This window comes from Candoia aspera, chromosome 10, assembly GCF_035149785.1.
Source record: "Candoia aspera isolate rCanAsp1 chromosome 10, rCanAsp1.hap2, whole genome shotgun sequence".
In the NCBI taxonomy this organism is placed as follows: domain Eukaryota; kingdom Metazoa; phylum Chordata; class Lepidosauria; order Squamata; family Boidae; genus Candoia; species Candoia aspera.
In genome coordinates, this window is record NC_086162.1 from 22,235,529 (window position 1) to 22,256,598 (window position 21,070).

The following is a 21,070-nucleotide window of genomic DNA, read 5'->3' on the forward strand; positions in this document are numbered from 1 at the left end:
ATATTCCTAGTCAAAGGAAATCCGTGACTGATGTAAATAAATAGGTCTTCTCCAATCTACTGTCTTTCAAATGACTTGGATTTCAACTCCCATCATCCCCCATACTGGGGGAAGATGGGGGACCAAGTCCTGCAGAGAGAGACAGAGAGATAGAGAGATGCTTTCAAAGAAAGACACTGCTTTGAAGAAATCCACAGTATCTTTTCTCCTGTCCTATTCACTGGGTTCAAGCATCAGCCTGGTTTGGGCTTATTTGTTTGTTTGTTTATCAATCAAATTTATCACTGCCCATCTCCCCCACAAGGAGGGACTCTGGGCAGTTCACAGCAAAAACACTTAACCATAATGTAATATAAATAATATACAGTAGTATCAACAACATAAAAATATAAATATGTTAAAATACTTAATGCATGTTGCTTTAATGTATGTTAACTCAGTCATGGTGTCTATTCAGTAAGCCATGAGTCAACACGTGAGGGCTTAGCATGATTTGCAAGCCAGGTTTCTCACCCTAGACCATGTATCCTCAAGTTGCTGCATTCCAAAATAACTGGACTTCAACACCTGTAACTCTCAGCCAGGATAGCCATCAGCTATCCGGACTGGGGATGACAAAAGATGGCACCCCGTTCATCCATGCAGAAGCAGCTTCCAGGAGGGCGTTTTAGCCACTGAATGACAAATTAGCTGACGGCATGTTAGCCTAGCCTGTTGCATGAACCTAATGCATGGGGCCAGTTTATGGGGTCATGCAAGAGCAGAACATTGGATTAGCTTGAATAAACCATGGTTAACCATGGTTAGGTGCACCATACAAACGGCCTCTGTAGGAAGCAGCCCTTGAGTGAGAAAGCTCTTGGGCCATGGGTAGAAGAGGCCATTTCAGCAGGCCCAAGTCGCTCAGCCCTGCAGCCCCTTGAATTCAAAAGCTAGTCTTGCCGCACTTTCTTTTCTAGGTACCTTAAAAGGTCCCCAAAACGGACTTCTTTGAAATGAAGTTGAAACAGGTTTGTGCGAATGCAAGATAACCATGTGGGGTCGCTGTAGCACCACCGAGTTGAGCATTCCGGTGGACAGGAGGAATGACTGCAGGGGTTTTATCTCCTTTCGGATGTGTTTTATAAAGCCACCTCTTGGCCCTACCTGAAAACCAGCAGTGAGGTAGCATTCATCCAGCGATTTCAAAGAGCAGCCAAGGCCACAACCAGGGTACAGCTTGCTTATTTGTTGGATGTGTTTGTTTATTAATGTAGAATGAACTGACTAACTAAATATCTATCACTTCAACTTCACTTCAACTCATCCGTGACTCTGGGCAGCCTGATCGATTGATCAGGTCATCGATTGATTCAAGTCAGCGCTGATGCTGAGCAACTGCACAGACTGGCTTTCTGCAGGGTGACCCGTCCTCATCCTGGCCTGTTGGGCGTCTCAGTGGGGCGTCCGTTATTGGCGTAATTGGGCCTGCCGGCTAGCCGCGGCTCTCTGGCGTCCCCTCCAACACCAACGTTCAGAAGCGCCAATACTCTTTCTATTCTGTTGTTCCAAAGTCCACCTTTTGTATCACAGGGAAAGCCGGGGTATGCACAGGTCTAATCTTTGTAGGGGTATATATTTCATGGCCTCTGAGCACATTAAAGCCACTCATAAAAGACACTTACACCAGGGATATGATCGTATTCTGTCTTTCTGTTCAGGAATTCAGAGTGACATACGTGGTGATTTTTCCTATTTCTCTTCACAACAACCCCGGCAGGTAGGTTGGGCTGAGAGAGCACGACTGTCCAAAGGTCACCCAGTGACCATCGGCGGCTGAGGGTCTACCTGGCGACACCTTAACCAGTGTTGCCAGTTGGGTGCTTTTCCCGCCCAGTCGGGCTAGGTTTGGAGATCAGTTGTGGGAAATGTTGGCATTTGCGGGGTGTGGCTTTGGGGGCTGTTTTGGGCAATTTTAAGGGCATGTACAGTTTTGGGCAATACATCGCAGGGATGCAGACGACGCCACGATGGGTCGGCCGCCATCTTTGGCTCTTTGCAGCTGCGGACAGTGTAGGACTCTGTAGTAGGATTTATAATACCGTGCTTGGTACACACACCCACAGACACGCTTTGTGTCAAGTTCTTCTCTTCAGACTTTGGGGCTAAATGTTGAGAGTGGTCGGGCTATAAAAAGGTTGGGCATCTGGCAACACTGCCTTTAACCGCCCTTTCGATTGGCTCTGCGTTGACTCTAAGGTAGGAGTATAAAACCGATAGCCTTCCAGATGAGTTAACCTGTACAGTAACGATAAACATACCCGGGCTGGATGGAACCAACAGCCCTTCTGGATAAAAACGAACTACAGCAACCCAAGCTTTTTTCATTTTGCTCAGATCATTTAGAAAAAAGTGGAGTACTTTTGTTGTGAATTTTAAACAGCTGGAACTCAGAAATCTTACCCTATCTGCTGCAAATCATCCTAAGGTCTAGGAGTAGACCAGGATTTCTCCTGTGTCCAGCCTTATTCTAGCAAGTGTGGATAATCAAAGACGACACGATCATCCACTGGGAGAAGCTGATGATGGCGTTTTGAGTTTCGGATTTTGGTATGAGGCCTTAGTGGGGAGATGGGCAGTGATAGAAATGTGAATAATAAAATAAGTAAAAATAAAGGTCGAGATATGCAGACAAGAAAGCCAGAAAAACCTGAATGGATTCACAGTGATAATATGGGTGTGAAAATTAATTTCTGCATTATAATTCTTTTTTAGACTACCAAGTAAAATATTTACTAATCACCCTGTTGTGAATCTTGGAGCTTTTTTATTACTTGAGAGAGAATAATGGTATTCATAACTCCATGTAACCAAACTTCCTTTGTTCAAGTATTGATACAGTACTGAAATATTGATAAAGATCACATGACAAGATTGTTGAATTTTTATTAGTACCATTGGGCAAATTGTGTTAGCAATAACCAGCATGCACTTTGCTTTTTAAAATAGAAGTTCAAACTATTCTGGAAATAATAATGGCCATGGCCCCCTGTAGACCGTATTCAAATTATAAGCATAGAATTTTACACCTATTCTTCTTTTAAAATGTCTAAAATCATATAATGTATTGTTTTTTAGTTTAAAAAATATTGTTGCTAAAAGCAGCCAATAAATGGGACAACAGTTTTGAATTCAAATATGACAATATGAGAAGCACATCAACCAGTGGAGGGAGTTTAAAATGATGCTTTGTCAAAATTTCTTTCTTGCCATTCCGAGCATAATTGTGCAGTAATGGTACAGAATACTGCAGTACAAGGGCCTATTATTTTCAGTCTGATAACTTAGATGATTATGTATTTCTGCTTATCTTTCTTCTGCATAGGAAAAGGTACTATGTGCCCTAAAATACTATAGTGTATGGAGGATCATTCATTGTTCAGGTAATTGTGTTTTCATAAGCTGTTCCAAAACCATCTTTTAGCCTATTTTTCATTAGGGCTGGGTTTTTATATCATATTTCATTTGGTTATTTAATTAACTCATTTTCTGATTTGCAGAATACATTGAATTATAAATTAAACAGGTTGGATTAGCCCAACATGATGTGCCCCCAAAGACCAATCAAGGTTAGGATGTTGTTTAAATGCAGCTGCTACATTTTTAATAGAACAATGTAAGCATCTGGTGAGCCTAAGTCTGTGCAGTCCCTTAGTCTAATGGAGAGGCAGGCAACCTGATGGCTTTCAGATGCACTGCACTCTTAGACATTCTAGCCATCAGCTGTGTGTGCTGAAGCTGGTGAGAACTGAAGTTCAGAACATCTGGAAGACACCAAGTTATCTACCCCTGCCATACTGATAGAAGGTAAAGTCTGCTTCAAACCAAACTCGGCTCTGGATAACTTCATGGACACATCCATGCAATTTTCTTGGTAGCAATATAGAAGTGGGTTTCCATTGCCTTTTCCCTCTTGTTTTTTACTTCCCAGCTGGACCGACTGCCCTGTGATTCCCATCCAAGTACTAACCAGGCCCAATCCACTTAGTTTCTAAATCCAGATAAACTCACCCAGGTGCTGTCACCTTCTGAGACGATGCACCACACAGAGGGAAAATTAAGAGTGAGTTGTTCAGAACATAGAAAGAAAGTCTTTAAGAGTACCTGCTGGTCCGCTTCTGATCAGATTCACAACTTTCTGGGTCTGCTTTTCACTAAGAAAGGGAGGACAGAAACCTTAGGAAAACCTTTCATGCATATAATAACAATTATGAACATGAAAACAATGCAATTCAAGTATAAGGTGAAGTGATGCCTATGACTGTAACTCAGAGGGGGAAAGAAGAGTACCATCCCAACAGTTTGCCCCTACATAACTGGGGAACCATTGTGGCATTACATATGTCTGGAAATTTGCTTGGGAAGGGAGGGGGGAGTTGGTGAAAAAACGTCAAGATGGCAGCTGGGACTGCCTGACTGAAGCCCCCCTCTGCCTGTGTAATGCACATAGAAAAGACTTCGGTTGTGCATTTCTGGCTGCCAACCGGACATTTTATATTTTGACACACACACACCCTGCAGATGCCCCTTTTAGACCACATCCTGGCCCCAGGTTTGAAGACACTCGGTGGAGCTTCTGGGTCAATGACGTTCTATTGCCTCACCTAGCTGTAAGGGCAGCACCTGAAGGAGCTCTTTCAGGGAGTGGGGAGAGCGGCTGCCACCTCCAACGTTTTGATTAATTAATTTATTAGACTGATTGATTTTATAATATTTGTAAATTTCCCAGTCCAAAGAGATTTTGGACAGGGTAAATCAAAGTTCAAACAATACGCTGAAAGTCATATCTATGGATAATAAAAATTAACAACAAAAAATCCAGCATGCATCAAAAGCACCATTCATGTAATCTAAGAGCTAAATGCCCAATGGAATAGGGCTGCTTTGGCTTGTTTTGGGGATACCTTTAGGAGAGGATCCATTTGTACCTCCAAAGGGAGACCATGTCCTAAAATGGGGGCCACCACTGAGAAGGCCTCTTTGTTATGACTGACTGCTGAAGCCAGGGATCCGACTCTGACCTTGACCGACCTGCACCCACTGACAGTAACGCAGATTCAGAAGTTCAGCGACTTACTGCTAGACAGAGGTGCTGGATGAAAATCTAGGAACAAGGAGATGAACTTTGCAGCTTTGAGAGGTTGGTACTTTTAAAAGATTTTAAAAAGAAGTGTGAAATGCAACAGATTCAACTGTTAAAGGAAAGCTGAGAAAAGCTGCTCCTTTCTACCACATTGTTTATAGATCAGGTAAGCCTGGGGACTGAGAAAAAAACAGAAGTTCGAGACAAGGGCGCGGCTGATAAATTTATTTTTTTGTCTTTTTGACTGAAGAGAAAGCAAACCCACCACAAATTGGCCTATGAATTACTCTGCCATTTGTGAATAAATTGATTCCTTATTCCATTCTTGCAATTGGTGGCAATGGTAGGCAGCCACTGAACTTGGAGGAAATTGGCATCTTTGCACACTACGTAAGGCTGTCAAACTAATACCTTGAAAAAGATTTGTTTTTTTAGACCAGTGTTTCTCAACCTTGGCAACTTTAAGATGTTTGGACTTTATGGCTGGCTGGGGGATTCTGGGCGTTGAAATCCACACATCTTAAAGTTGCCAAGGTTGAGAAACACTGGTTTAGACACTCTGTGGGAGCAAAAGTTGGACTTTGAAGGAGGAGGATAGAAAGAATATTGATGCTTTTGAACAATGGTGTTGGAGAAGGCTCCTGAGAATATTGTGTATAGCCAAGAAAACAAACCGATGTATCGCTGAACAAATCAACCCAGATTGAGCCTCAAATTATCATACTGTATTTTGGACATAGTATGCGAAACCCTAGCTCTCTGCAGAGGTCTATAATGCTAAGAAAGGTGGAAAGGAGGAGAAAAAGATTAGCAGGAAGGTGGGTGGTCTCAATTATGGCTGCCATTATGGGTAAATAATTGGAATACCTGAAGGGCCAGGCTGGGGACAAGGTTTCTCAACCTTAGCCACTTTAAGACGTGTGGACTTCAACTCCCAGAATTCCCCATCCAGCAGTGCTGGCTGGAGAATTCTGGGAGTTGAAGTTCACACGTCTTAAAGTGGCTAAGGTTGAGAAACACTGTCCTAGAGGATGTAACTATGTAATGATTAAACATTAACATTGACCTGATAATACATCATCATAATAATAATTGCTTATTTATTTGCTTGCTGGGCTTTGGATCACATTAAGGGATACTTCACTGACAGCTTCGAAGTGGACGTCATGGCAAATTCCTGAAGTGTTTTTTTGGGGGGGGGCACTGTAAAACTCTCCAGATTAATTGATGACGACTCCCATCATCCCAGCCAGCATATTCCACCTATTAAAAATATGGAAGTCTCAGGCCCACATGTCCGGCGGGCGCTGCTGGAAGAAGGTCGGCGGCACCCATTCGCCACTCGGTCCCCTTGGATTTGAGGAGTAAGCGCGCGGAGCAGAAACGCAGTCTCCCGCTTCCTGTTACAGGCATCCTATGGCAGCCGTTCTCAAACTCTAGTAGCCAATTAGCTTGGGCCGCTGCCCGCTGCAACCAATCCATGCTAAGCAGAGGCGTGGCAAATGGGCTAGCGGGTATAGCTGACTTTTTAACTAAGTTCAGAAGCGCGCGAGAAATGAAAGGCTTTGGCAGCGCAGGGCTTTCCTCGCGCTTCGCGCTGTTGCGTCAGAGTAACTGTCCGAACACGAGACAGGCTGGGTAGAGAGGGTTGTCCCGCCCTTCCTGCTTCCGCGAAGAGCGTGGCCTGTTTGGGCAGTTGAAGGGATGAGGTGTGGTCCAAAATGGAGGTGATAGGAGTGCTAGAAAGCGGGAAGGGTCTAGAGTAAGGGGAAGGGGCGTGAGCATCAGTGTCCCTTGGAAATTCTCCACTTTCCTGCCTTTCCTCTTTCACCTTTTAGATAGGTAGATATATACACACAATTATTTATGACTTTCTTTTCAGGATATTAATTTTCCGAAAGCAGTTTATGAGAAGAAAAAATCCCAGCTGTTCTGTGACCCATCCCACAGGACAGTTGATAATTGCCCTGGGAAGTTAGGGGAAAAGTCTAGCTGAGCAGTTTTCTGTGGCTGGTAGATCTCATCATAAACCCAGCTGCAGCTTATTTGCAGGTATGCTGACTTGCATTAAATATATTCCATTTTGCAATTGTGTAGTGCTTAGCATTGAAGATGTGGAATGCAAAAATATTACAAAGGGTCTTGAAGCACTCTAAAGCCAAAAACGTTTTTGTGGAACACAGTCCAAGGCTCACATAGCTATTCTTCTGGAAACTGTTACAGAAGTATTAATAGTTGGCTCAAAGAGACAAAATTCTAAAAATTGCAGGATAATTGGTATAGCCTCTCTCTAGTTTATTGGTTAAAAATCCCCGACCTGAAAGTTCTTCAGTAGGATTATTAAAATAAATTGTTTTATTGAGACTTTCCTTGGGGTGGTTCACCTGCACAGCAGAATACATCAGAGGTGGTTGAGAATGGCCTTTTGATATCAATTGCCAAGAGTGTGTATTCTGAACTTGAAAATCACCAGTTGCCTTATGCAACTATTTATACTTAGGTTCGACCCCCCTTCTTCATATCTGTTACTTCATGTCTAATACTGATTTACCTTACAAAGTAACTGTAAAGAGTGCTGAAATAATGAGTGCTTTGCATTTTCAAGGAACTGTATAAAGGCTACTATTAATATTGTTAAATCTACACATATAGAAATGGTTTTCACAGTGATGAGATGATGTGAGTCCTAAATCTGTCACATTTGATTTATTAATAAAACTAGCAAAGCAGAACTTTTATTTATTTTGGTATAGATCAGTCTTCCCCAATTTGGTATCTTCTAGATATAGGGAGCTGAAGTCCCAGACACATGGGAGTTGCAATCCGTATACATCTGGTGAGTCTTTCTCAAGTGAGAAAGATTAGAACTAGAATTTTAGAAGCTGTCGGTGTTTACTGCTTCTTTGCTTCTTTCTAGGAGCTACCTTAAGTATGAATCTTTGTGACAAGGGAGAAGGACATGAACTGTCTGGTTTACCTTCATTCCATCAGCTGAAGGCACCCCTGTCAGAACAAAGCACTGAAGAAAAATGCGTCAGGGTCAAACGCCGCCGAACGAGACGGGAACGCAACTACATAAAATTTGGCAGGAAGGCTACTGGCAGAATTCCAGAACAAAGACCCAACTGTAGGGGCCTACAGAAGATGCTGCCCCCTTTCTGGAGCTCCCAGCTTAGCAACTGTGCTAAATCAACTCCCATCAAAGGGGCCCATCTTGCAAAACCTGTGATCATAACCCAGAACAGACTCACACAGCATCTGGGCATCTTTAACAGAGAGGTGAAATCTGCTGATATTGAGAGACTATTGAGTCCCAGGGCTGAGCACGATGTAATGGAGGTAACTCCAATACAGAGAGCCAGTGGAGGGCTTTGGGGAGAAGAAATACAGTCCTGTAGCTCTCTTGATACAAACCAGAAATCTATTCCTAGAGAGCAGGCTGAATGCACTTTAAAGGATTCAAGCACAGTGCATGAGGATTCTCATTTTACTGTAATGCCAGCTGCCCCTGTATCAGTCAGAGAACATCATCCTCTAGCTGCTCTGCAGGAAGGGGATGCAGGCTACAGACCTTCATCGGCACCTGCAGCTGTGACGTTTGATCAACCGGCTATAGAGGCTGAAGCTTTCCAAAGCAATACCACAGTGACTCTGAATGACAAGGAAAATGTACCCCCAGTCCCTGAAGAAGGAGTTGAGTTGAGGAAAAATAAGTATCTGGTAAGGGAACTTGCTCAGGACTTAGAAAAACTCTTGGACCTCAAGGCAATATTCCCTGGGCGTGATTTAATCAATGAAATGCGCCAGACTGTTATCAATGCCCTGTTGCAGCAAAATAAAACCTTACCAGATTTTTCTGCTTTGACATTACTCAGGAAAGAAGCAGATAGTTTTAACATGGATGCCTTCCATGCAGGTAAGTAAGAGGTTATCATGTGAGTATGAACCCTGTTAAAAATTTGATGCAAGCCAAGCAGCTTTGTGGCAGACCCAGAATTTGTTGTAAATACTGAAAACAAAACAGCTGCTTCAGCAAAAGCATCATTTCCCAACCCCCCTGACAGTCTGTTTTTGGTTACTAGTATGTTTTAACAAGAAGGCAGGAAAGCAATAAAGTAGTCTTAGAAAATAAGTGAACAATTTTAAAGTATTCAGCACAAAACCTCATTGTCTTCAAGTTTCTGTAACTTTGACTCATCCCTTCCACCTGGTTTCCTATGTATCCCAGCATCCAGGGGCACCCATATAGCATCTCTTTAGAACACCTTAAACACCTCTTTTCTTGGGATTTCACATCAGCTGAAAAGGGCAGCCATGGCAGGCCTAGGAAAAGAAACAGCTGCTTTAAGATTTCCCAACTGGTGCTGTGTGCATGCTCCAAATCACATTTTGTCCTTTGAATACAGATCTCTGTACAGTTTTACTATCCATCAGTCTTTGAATCAATAAAACAATACCAGCATGTCCCCCTTGCGGATCCCTATCCTGCTTTTATTGCCTCTGTTCCCAGTCACTGCAGTCACCCAACTTCCCTTCAAGACAACAGAAGGCAAAGCCTTGCAGATTTTACACATGCTAGTTCAGATGGGAGAAAGAATAGTCTTTAAGCATTGATTCCAGTATAAATAGGACTGAATTTGATAGATAGCAGTTGCTTGAATGGTTTCATAATGGCTTTGTAGCTTTTCTGCAATAAAACTACTAATCAGAAGTTCCTGGATTCTTACCTGCCTGTTTAGTTAGTTCAGCCTGCTGGGAGAAGTCTGACCAGCTGTAGGACAGTGCAATTTATGCTGCCATACTTCCCTCCCAAATGGAGAAAAGCACATTACTGTAAAGCGGCTGTCTGGATGAGTCCTTGGACAGCTCTCTCTGTCCAAATTCAGACTGTAAGTTTCTTAGGTCAAGAACCTTTTCCACTTAGCTCCTTTTCATTTCTTGCAACGCTATTTTGTACAGTGTGGCGAACATGTCTGTCTCTCTACAAAACTATACTGTAGATTAATCTTGGCTTTATTTACTCTGATAGGATGCCTTTGTAGATTTGCAATTCCTCATGGGATTCCTTGAGTTCACTTGTGTCCTCTTTTAGATTTCAAGAACCCAGATAACAGAGGCCAGAAAAAGTGGCATTTGGAGCTGAAATCTAGCAACTGCAGCAGCAGGAACTCCGAGCAGAGTGTTTCTCTGAAAAAGCAAAGAGAACAAGAACAATGTTTCCTCACCTGCTTCTCTCACGGTCCTATGGTGAGCACAACTCTTAGGCCATTTCCCCACTCCTGATTTTAAAGTGCTATCTACCCCTTCTTATGTTGGCATAAAGCTGTGACCCTGTAAAATTTCTAGCCTATATTAACGACACCTTTGCAGTGCTCATGGCATTTTTTGCAGCTCTGCCAAACCCCATTGCCTGGATTTATCGGTGCCCCAGTTGTTGTAGGCATCTGTATTAGGTTTCTCCTCTGATTTTGCTGAAGGGTTGTGCACAAAGCTCTTTTTTTTCCCCCACAGACCTAAAACAAATCATCACATTCTGGGAGCTCTGCCAAACTGCTTCATACCAGCCATAGTTTGGCAAAACCACAACCAGTTGCTCCTGGTCTCAAATAGAACAAAAGCCTAGGTGGGCAAGTAGGGCAAGGCTGCTGCGTGTAGCTCCTATCTTCCTACAGCAGCACCCAGTGGGGCATATCCCACTGTCCAGCCTCCCCAGTGCTGCTGTTTTCCAACTTCTACCCAGATCAAAAGAATAGACTAAAACACCCCAAACCTTTGCATTTTGCTTGCTGCACAGATGGTTTGAAAACAGCTGTTCCATGCATGGAATGCTTTGTGCAGCTGGAATTGAGTAAATACACCAACTCTTCTTCCCCGAACAAAATAGTGGAAATTCCTGTGTCTTACTAGGGGACGCGGTGGCGCTGCGGGTTAAACCGCTGAGCTGTCGATCGGAAGGTCGGCGGTTCGAAACCGCGCGGCGGGGTGAGCTCCCGTTGCTAGTCCCAGCTCCTGCACACCAAGCAGTTCGAAAACATGCAAATGTGAGTAGATTAATTGGTACCGCTTCGGCGGGAAGGTAACGGCGTTCCGTGAGTCATGCCGGCCACATGACCCGGAAGTGTCTATGACAACGCCGGCTCCAAGGCTTTGAAACGGAGATGAGCACCGCCCCCTAGAGTCGGACACGACTGGACTTTACGTCAAGGGAAACCTTTACCTTTACCTTTACTTGGTTGGGACCTGTGCAGCTCTGCTCTCTTTTATTCAGCTGGAAGCTTAGAGAAAAGTAATTTCAAAAGCAGGCAGCCAGGAAAGGATTACAGGAGAGGGCAAACAGGGAGGTGGAAATGGGAGCAGGTGATTTTCGGCAGTGATCAGAGAAGAGGAAGATACTTCCCCCTCCCAACATGAAGTTATGGTGTGTTAGCAGCTGATTTTGAACAGGCTCTATCTAGAATGGAGCAGAAGTAGCTATAAGACAACCTGATGCTGTCCAAAATACTGAATTTCAATTCCCAGAATTCCAGCCAGCATGCCCAAACTCCAACATATCTGGAAGGTACCATGCTGGGAAAGAATGCCTTAAAGGTTGAAATAGGGCAGTGTTTTTCAAACTTGGCAACTTTAAGATATGTGGACTTCAACTCCCAGAATTCCCCAGCCAGCATATCAGGTTTGAAAAACACTGAAATAGAGCATTTAAAAGAGCAGATCTGGTCTCTTAAAAAGTCTTAAGGCCTCTATGGACTACACATTTGGCAAAGACTTCCATAATCTATCCAACTGTGTTCTATTCATCTTTGACTACTCTGCAGTTATTGTTTCTCTGTACAGGCAAATGAGAGACAGGCCCAAAGAGAAGACTTTGAATTGTTTGGCGAGCCAGAAGGGCATGACGAACACAGCTTCTTTTTAATGGCAGCTCAGCCTCACTCCCTTCTGTCATCATCCTCCCTGTGTGTGAATTCAGCCAGAAGTTCCTTCGCACCAGAGGAACAATGTGCTCTGCAAGCAGTCAGCACTGCTCGGCACTGGAAGCAAGGCCTGGGGGAACCCAGAGGCAGGCAAGAGAGGTCTGAAGTCACCAAGAGAGTGCTGCTGAAAAAGATGAATATTCCCAAAAGACATTGTCAACCTCTTGCTGCCCGAGATTCCTTTGGATCAGCCAGTCTTAGCAAAGGCTCTGGCTGTTTCATTTTGGCTGATCCGCAGCAATATTCTTATGTCTATAAACTAAGCCCAGATCAGTGGAATTTACGGGAGGCAGAATCTGTTCCAGTGTACAACTTGCATCCTTCACAGGAGCTGTGTAGTTCTCAGCCTCTAGATTTAGGACTCAGAACTATAGAAAGAGCTGCCTCTGAGTCCCAGACCTCTTTTGACGTTTTAAAAAGTATCTGGAGTCCTAAATTGCCCAGCAAGGAAGCCAAACTCCCAGTCTCCCGAGCCCTGGGCTATTCTTCTCTGGCTCACCGGCCACTGTCTTCCAGAGAGTTGAACTCAGAACAAGGACAGCCCAAGGAATTTTTCCAGCTATGTAACATCATCTCTCAGCAGCCTCATTCCTTTGATAGGCAGTATTTTCAGCAAGAGGTGTCTGCACCCAGCAGACACCCCCAGCTAAAGAACGGATTCTCTGTGCTAGGGAAACCGAGGCTGTACTGCCAGAAAGTCTCTGCAGAACAAGGGAGAAGCTCACACAATTACCAGTTTTGGGGGCTGGCTGAGGCCTCTGAAAAAGCGCAAGGCACTACAGAAAAAGGATCTTCCAGGCCTGGAAGCCAGGTTTGCGATCTAGAGAGACTGCTTCAGCTGGAAGAAGCACAACAGCTGCAAGTTTTACAGCAACTGCCAATGTCTTATTTCCCCCCTTCTGAAGCTTTAGAGAATGGGAATTCTCCTCTCTGCACCTTACAGGGCCATCTGTTGGGGCAATCCAGCCCTGAGCCCTGGGCCTTTCCTAGAATGAAGTTGTACTGAAAACCTGTGGAAACTGCAGTGTAGAGACTTGGAAGAGAAAAAGAAAACTGCTCAATATGAATAGGAGAACCAAGATATATTACTTGGAAGTAGATATATTACTTGGACCTATAATTGCATCTCTCTCAATCATTTTGTTCTGTGATTCCTTCTTCAATTTTTTAAAACCCCATTTTGTTCAGGTCCCTTACAGAACTATCGTCTCTTTCTTCCGGGTAAGCCAGCCCATGGGGCAATTGCTTTACAAGCAGAAGATGAGGGTTGGTTGTCTTTCAGTGGGTATGATGATGCCCGGAATAATATTACCAATCTTCATTAAATTACATTCTACGAAACATAATTCTGTTCTCTTGCTGTTTTTGAGGGGCGGGAAACAATCCAAGCCCCAAATGACTTTTATAGGGCAAGAATAAATTTGCATCCTCATATCACAATGATACTTGATATAGTTTGATTTGGATTGTAGTTCGGAAGCCCCTGACATGTTTCACCACCTGTGTAATTATGGGCTATGCTGTGGTGTGGGCTTTGGTTTTACAGTGTTAGATCTGCGACTCTGTTCATGATATGGGGGGTGGGGGAGTGGTGAGAGATTTCAAGTTGAAGGAAGTGACATAAAAACAGTTGGCATCGGCATAATGACGTATTTACTTCAGTCTTAAGAAGCATGGAAACCAACTAATTCAGAAATGATGAGGGAACAAACTGCCAAACATACCGAAATAGGAAGCCCCCTGCAATGCTTTTGTTGGTACTAGCAAAGAAATCTAACATTTTGCCCGTCTACTTTGTTGCCATGAGTTCTTCCAAAGGTACTCGAAGCCACAGTTTCATGTTGCCACATTAGAAGATTCTGCCTGCATGCCATTGTTCCTCCTCTTGCTTTTCCTGCTCAGTATGCAAGGATCAATCTCTAATTCAAAGTTTTCCCCCCTGTTCCTTTGTACCAGGAGGTTACTTGAACAGATTATTTCTTAGTTAATGATGCTAGATGCGTAAACATTCACAGCAATAAGTTGAGAGAGGAGTGGGAATTGCTTGGAAAAGAATCAGTGCAGAACCTTTGTCTAAAAAAACCCCCAGGAAATTGCAATAACGAGCACATTATTGTACTAGTGCGGTAAAAGATGAAAGGTCCCCTGTGCAAGCACCGAGTCATGTCTGACCCTTTGGGGGGACGCCGCTTTCGCAACGTTTCCTTGGCAGACCATAGCGGGGTGGCTTGCCATTGGCTACTGTACTAATTCAGATTAGCAGAATGTGAAACTGAGTTCCATGCTAAGGAACTTAGAAACAGACAACTCTGCCTTGGAGATCATGGATGGTTAGAGATGATACTTCACTTGCAAATGAGTACACCTATCTTCTGCAGATGAATCCAGAAAACAAATGTAAAGTTATCCTGGACAGAAACTCTGTGGGGCTAGTGCAATAGAGATTTGCTTTTAAGGATCCCTGAATCGGTGGTGGTGGGAGGAAATGCCAAAGGTGGTACCATCAGGAAATGGATAAGTTACTGGAGATGTCCTTAGTACAAGAGTACTAAATGTACGTTTATGAGCATTGGTAGCCATTGCCATGAGTTTTCCCTGGATGTGTAATTCTGGTCACAGATAATGAATTTTAGTCCTTCTCACAAAAATATGAAAATTAAATGGAATTACTCCATTTGCACTACCCTAATTTTTTTGAAGTGAAGTTGCCATACAGAATGGCTAAACCACTTAAATCTTGTGTGGTAATTGTCCACATTTCATTATGGAAGCTTATGCTAATGAAAATGATTGGACTGGCTTAGTTTGATCATTACTATCATGTATCTTCACCAAGTTTCTTATCGTGCTAGAGTAGGGATTTAGCAGTGTGTGATACATGTGTGAACCAAGATATCACATTAAGCCATGATTGGGATATTTGTTCAAGCATCACACAGTATGTGAACACATCATGTTTTGCATGTCCAGCTGCCCACATGCCCTTTTTCCCCGCAAGAAATATGCAGTGAAAATGAATTTAAAGTCACCTAATCTGTCAAATGTGCTAATCTGTGCATGAGAACAGCAGAAACCTAACACTACAATGCTAACGGCATTACAAAATAGTGGGAAAAAGTGTTCTAGTCAGACAACCAATTTCTGTCTACCCCAGGTGTTTCCACTGTTTCCCATATATTCTAAGCATGATCATCATCACATGAAGGGAAAAAAAACACATGAAAATGGGCAATCTTGCAACACTTTAGCATTCTACCTCTTGATTCTTTAGTTTAGATTGAATCACGGTTGCAGTGAGGTTGATTCTGACTTGTCTTCTTTATCAAACCAGTCTATCATTTTCTCCTCTTGGTCCTCAGAATTACCGGCCTTCAGAGCCATCCTCAGCTTAGCCCAGAATAGTTTCTGAGCCTCAGGGTCTGGGGGCCACGCAATGTATGTCTTCTTCAACATCACTTTCCGCATTCGATGGTAGACCGAAAGTTCCCTCTCAGGGATGGCTTCTAGGATAACAGGAACGAGGACATCTTTCAGTTCATCAAAGAGACGGTAGCTGGCAAGCTGGATCTCCATGGAGCACCACTCGCTCTGCAGATATCTCCTGCTGATTATACAAATAGTATGCCGGCTATTGTGGATGCTGTCTACTATATTGTCTATTACGTATCTCCCAGGCTGAAAGTCTCGATGATGCAGACAAAGCCGGAAGGTTGGAGCCCCTTCTTTCTCTAGACTGGGCACCAACTGTTCTAGCACCCAGCTCTCATCAGCAGAGTTGTAGGAGACAAAGGCATCAAATTTGTAATGCAGATCTTTGCCCCGCCTCCAGTAATCATTGACCCAGGCACGCAAGATGTAGATGTGGTATCTTAGGTGCCAGTAGCTACGATGGTAAAGGAAAGTTGACAACATAAAGAGCAACAAAGCAGGGAAGGTAGCAGAGAATAGGTACAGCCCTATATCTTGGAAACAAACATGGGTATCAAAGCTATAAACATAACTAGAGTGCTGCCCAGAATTGCAGGAATAATTGTAGAGGTAGACCACTTGCACCAAACTATTGTTTAGCCAATTCTGGAACCAAATGTTATTACAAGTACAAGTCAAGGGGCACTTGCGTAGGTCAAGGTATTTCAGTGATGGAAGCTCTTCCATCACACTTCTGTTGAATGTCTGTAGCTCATTCTTTCCTAATAGAAAATAGTGCAGGCTAGTAAGGTTGCCAAAGACCTCTAGGGTCAATGTGCGGAGCCCAGCATTCTCCAGATCGAGAGCTGTCAGGTTCTTAAGATTCTTGAATATGCCAGAGGGGAGATTCCCCATGCCATTGCTGCTATCAGCCAAGGATAGATATTCCAGCTGCCTTAAGTCATCAAAGGCATCTGGTGCAATAGACAGAAGTTTGTTTTCTGACAGATAGAGGTTGCGCAAAGAGGTCAGACCCTTGAAGAACTTTGAAGGAATGATTTTCAAACCATAGGGTTGCTGAGATTGAAGTTTGAGATCATAGACGTTGTGCAGGTTCAAAAAGGGAGGTTCCTTGAGTTGAGTCTTACTGATAAAGTATATCTTATTACCCATCAGATCTAGCACTTGGAGAGTCCTCTCTACTGGATGAAAAAAACTAGGACTAATGTACTGAATATTATTGTTATCCAGGTAGAGTTTGGAGAGATTCTTCAGTCCCTCAAACGACATGTTGGCCAGCCTGTGGATGTTGTTTCCCCCCAGATCTAAAATACAGAGCTTCCCAAGATTCTTGAAGGTGCCAGGGAAGAGGACAGAAACATGGTTGTTTCTGAGGTTGAGTATTTGGAGGTTGCTGAGGTCATCAAAGTTGCTGCTGTAGATATCAGTCAGAAGATTATTATCCAAACGCAACTCTCTAAGTTGTTTCAAACCCTTCAAGGCTTGCCTATGCAGGAAAGCAATACTGTTGATATTCAAATGGAGGGTGTCCAAATTAGGAGCATAGTGGAAAGCAGAACTACTGATTGAGAGGATGCGATTGAAACGGAAAGAAATGGTCCTCAGTTCTTTGAAGGGAGCTGTGCTGAAGCAACATCTTAGGTTTTTCAACAAATTGTGCTCTACCAACAAAGTTCTCAACTGATTTTGTGCTGTTGCATTCAGCATTTGCCTCACACATTCCACTGATCTGAGGTGATTCCTTGAAAGATCTAGAAGCTGGATGGGGGGACATGCTAGGAGTGCTTGGTTACTCAGGTTCCTAAGGTTGTTGCTCTGCAGATGTAGATTGAAGGAAAGGTTGGAATTCCCAAGATGCTGGCACACCTTGGTCAGTTGTGAAACTTTATTTAAATGCAATCCAGAGTAATCCAGGCTGCGAGGCTGCAGGTTAGAAATGTTCAAGAGTTGGAGAACATCAATATTGTTTCCCACCAACTTTAATCTTCTGAGTTTCTGAAGCCTGACTGTAGCAAAGGAAGAGGTATTTGAAAGCTTGTTGTAAGAAAGGTCCAGCACCTTTACATTCCACAGGAATCTTGGCCCTTGACCATCCATCTTATGAAGGGAATTGTTGCAGAGCTGAAGATTATACAAGGAAGAAGGAAATATCCATTCAGACTGAAGAGAAGTCAAGTTATTGTTGCAGAGGTTGAGGTGCTTCAACTGGTTTAGTCTCTGTATGCTCCGAATAACTATATTAAGGCTGCTCAAGCTGTTGAACTGGAGCTGCAAATCCAGGAGGCCCTGTAATGGACTGAAGGCCTCCTGATGGAGGATGCTCAAGTGGTTATTGTGCAGGAGAAGGAGGGTGAGGTTTGTCAAGCCAAGGAAGGTGCCTCTGGAAAGATTTGTGAGATGGTTACAGGAGAGATTGAGCTTCTCCAAGGCTGTGAGGTTCTCAAAGGCACCATCTTTTATTTTTTCCATTTTGTTATAGCTCAGTTGCAGGATCTTCAATTTGGGCAGGTGACGGAAGCTCCCGTAAGGCAAGACTTGAATGGAATTATGGGATGCGTTGACCACTTTAGCATCATTGGGGAGGTCATCTACAGCGCTGGAAATATTATTCAGGAAACGCTGCATGCACTTGAAATACGAAGGGTTCTTCATGGATTGGATGCAGTTTCTGAAGCCATAAGCTGTGATCTCCTGAGTGTTAAACAGGACAAAAGCGAGGAAAAGAAGTAGGAAGTTCATTTGGACCATTGCTGAATGGGATTTCTCAATTTCCAAACCTCAGAATCAGTGCAGAAACCTAGAACCCAAAAACAAACAAACAAAGTGAACTTTTAAAAATTTATTTCTATGCCTGCCCATCTGGGAATAATTTTTTAATGCTGGTGACACCTCTGAAGGTTTATTATGTACCAGTCAGTAATTTTGGTACCAAGAAAATTTATAGGACTGCTAGCCAGTTAAAGATATGTCAGTTGATTATTTACATGGATGAATTACATAAATACCATTTAAATTTGCATATGAACCAAAACTGTGGTGCGGAAACAAGAATTTTAAATGTAGTCAGCCCTACTGTAGCATTTACTAAAATGAAGCACTGGCATTAGATGTCATGCAATGGGGTTTCATATAGGATATTCTCCTGGACCACAATTTGTAATGGTCCAAGGTTTAATTTGAGGTGTAGCCACCTCACCTCACCAGCAGTATCATGTATTAAAGAACATTATACAAAATTTAGGGCTTTGACTGTAGGGAATTATTGTGGTTCTGGGAAGGGACAAATCTCCAGCTACAAAGATACAGAACGTGGGACATCAAAGCTTATTTAGCTTAGAACCTTCCATATATTATTGAAGCTGCTCCACATATCTGTGGGCATAAGGAAATGAGAATAAGCAATAAATCTCAACCTTGTCATAAATTGGCTGCAGCTGTAGCATTCATGCGATGCAATGTCACATTTGGTGACCGGATGCAAAATCAGCAACTCCACTAGATGCCGACAAAGTGTGTCATCTGCATTCACTTTTGCTCTTCTTGCATATCTGTAAATAAATTCTGCAATGATGGAAAGAGCAACTCTGGTGCTTTATCTGTCAAAGAAACAATAACTTTATAGTGCCACCAGGAATTTTCACCACTTTGGGAAGTGGCGAACCTAGGAAGTGCTTAAAACAAACCGTTGGGTATTGGAATAGAATCCAGAATTACATTTGGAGGAATTCTGAAAAACAAGTGAGGTATATGAGAGATGCTTTAAAAAAAAATGTTGGGGCCTTGATTGTTGAAATATGTCTGCTTGTTTGGGGGCAGGGAGAGAGAGATGTTGAAATTGAGAAGATGGTGTACAGTAATTCACAAGAACTGAAGCATTACAATAGAGAGAAATTGCCAGGTTGGAAGCCTCTTGTTACCCACTGCCACCTCATGGTAGATCTAGCCTAGCATTCTCTGATAAGATCCTTTCCCACATAAATAACAACAAAAGATGCTGGCTTTGAAGTAAGATAGGGGAATGGGGAAAGACAATAAGAATACCTTCTCTTCCCCCCACCCCATAATCGAAGCATTCAGAATATGAAGCCGAAATCTTAGACTAGATTGATTGATTATGTGCCATCAAGTCACTGTTGACTCTTAGTGGCCACATAGATTTTCTCCATGACAATCTGTCTCTAACCTGGTGTTTCAGGTCTTCCAATGGCACACTCATTGCCAGTGTAACAGTCCATCCGTCTTGCTGCTGGTTGTCTTCTTTCCTTCCACCTTTCCCAGCCTTAGAGCCTTCTCCAGACAGCTAGATCTCTGAACAGTGTGTCTGGAATAGGATAATTTGAGCCTGGTCATTTGTGCCTTGAGTGAGAAGCATCAATATTCTTCCTGTCCTTCTTCAAAGTCCAACTTTCACTTTCATAGAATATCACAGGGAATACCATGACTTGCACGATTCTGTTCTTTGTAGATATACACATCATGGCATTTGAATATCTTTTCCAAGGCCTTCATGGCTGGTCTACCAAGTGCTAGTCTGTGCTGTATTTCTTGACTGCTGGTTCCTTTACTGTTGATGGTTGATCCTAAAAGGCAGAACCTATCCTCCACTTTGATATCTTCACTGGCAATTCTAAGGATGGTTGTTCTACCTGTTGTCATTAGTTCAGTCTTCTTCATATTTAATTCTTATTTATTAAGTACTAGCCTAAGCAGAGATGGGAAATTTACAACCAGGAAAAAACAGAGCTGCCATTTATTTATTTATTTAATTTAATTTAATTTAATTTAATTTAATTTAATTTAATTTAATTTAATTTAATTTAATTTAATTTAATTTAATTTAATTTATCAGATTTTTATCATCGCCCAACTCCCCCAGACGGGGGACCCTGGGCGGTTCACAATAAAAACAATTTAAAATTTCAATAAAATCATAAATACTACCAATAATCAATCAGTATAAAATGCAATAAAGTCCAAGCCATGGTGGATCTAATTCAAACCATGAAGGAATAAAACCGGTCCGGGCAGAACTAGGGAACCAACCAGCCCCAAGAATGGCTCTTCCCCTCCCCACTCCAGGCAAGGCGGCAAAACGAGGTCTTCAGCTGTTTTCTGAAGTCCCGGAGGGAGGAGGCTAAGCTCACTTCTGGGGGCAGGATGTTCCAAAGAGCAAATTCATGGGGGCAAAGCACATTAACTGACATGTGGCTATGTCTCAAGGACACATTAAAACACAAATGGGCATTGTTTCCTCTTTGACATTACGCATGTTCAAAAAGCAAAAATGTATTCCCAAGTATGGGAATTAAATGCTAAGTTAATATAGTATGCTAATTTATGGTTTGCTTAACTATAGGCCGCCCCTTGCCCCCCTATTGGCTGCAATTATTAGTGGTGGGAATCTGGACAAAGTACAGAAATATATAGTTTTTTTTTTCTTTCCTTAGCTTCTCCCTTCCTAATTATTCTCACCAGTTATTTTTCTTCTGGCCAGATTACAAACATGGGAAAAACCTTGCTGGTAGTCAGCACCTTGAGTGGGTGG

The 21,070-nt window shown here is 42.9% G+C and overlaps 2 protein-coding genes across 2 annotated transcripts; one reads left to right on the forward strand and one right to left on the reverse strand.

Moving 5' to 3' along the window:
• The first annotated feature begins 6,911 nt into the window (after window positions 1–6,911).
• LOC134503534 (uncharacterized) lies at window positions 6,912–12,920 on the forward strand. Its single transcript, XM_063312336.1, has 4 exons — window positions 6,912–7,174; window positions 8,040–9,038; window positions 10,215–10,369; window positions 12,768–12,920. The coding sequence occupies exons 2-4, from the start codon at window positions 8,054–8,056 to the stop codon at window positions 12,918–12,920; spliced, it is 1,293 nt and encodes a 430-aa protein (XP_063168406.1). The 5' UTR covers window positions 6,912–7,174; window positions 8,040–8,053.
• Window positions 12,921–15,026: 2,106 nt separating this feature from the next.
• LOC134503206 (toll-like receptor 13) lies at window positions 15,027–18,273 on the reverse strand. The gene has a single exon (XM_063311890.1). The coding sequence runs from the start codon at window positions 18,271–18,273 to the stop codon at window positions 15,379–15,381; it is 2,895 nt and encodes a 964-aa protein (XP_063167960.1). The 3' UTR covers window positions 15,027–15,378.
• Between the last annotated feature and the right edge of the window lie 2,797 nt (window positions 18,274–21,070).

Bases quoted from the DNA above. Each gene is read 5' to 3' on its own strand.
- LOC134503206 (XM_063311890.1), bottom strand. From the start codon at position 18,273: ATGGTCCAAATGAACTTCCTACTTCTTTTCCTCGCTTTTGTCCTGTTT.
- LOC134503534 (XM_063312336.1), top strand. From the start codon at position 8,054: ATGAATCTTTGTGACAAGGGAGAAGGACATGAACTGTCTGGTTTACCT. The intron at 9,039-10,214 runs GTAAGTAAGAGG...GTCCTCTTTTAG, and splicing joins CATGGATGCCTTCCATGCAG to ATTTCAAGAACCCAGATAAC. The intron at 10,370-12,767 runs GTGAGCACAACT...TCTCTGTGCTAG, and splicing joins GCTTCTCTCACGGTCCTATG to GGAAACCGAGGCTGTACTGC.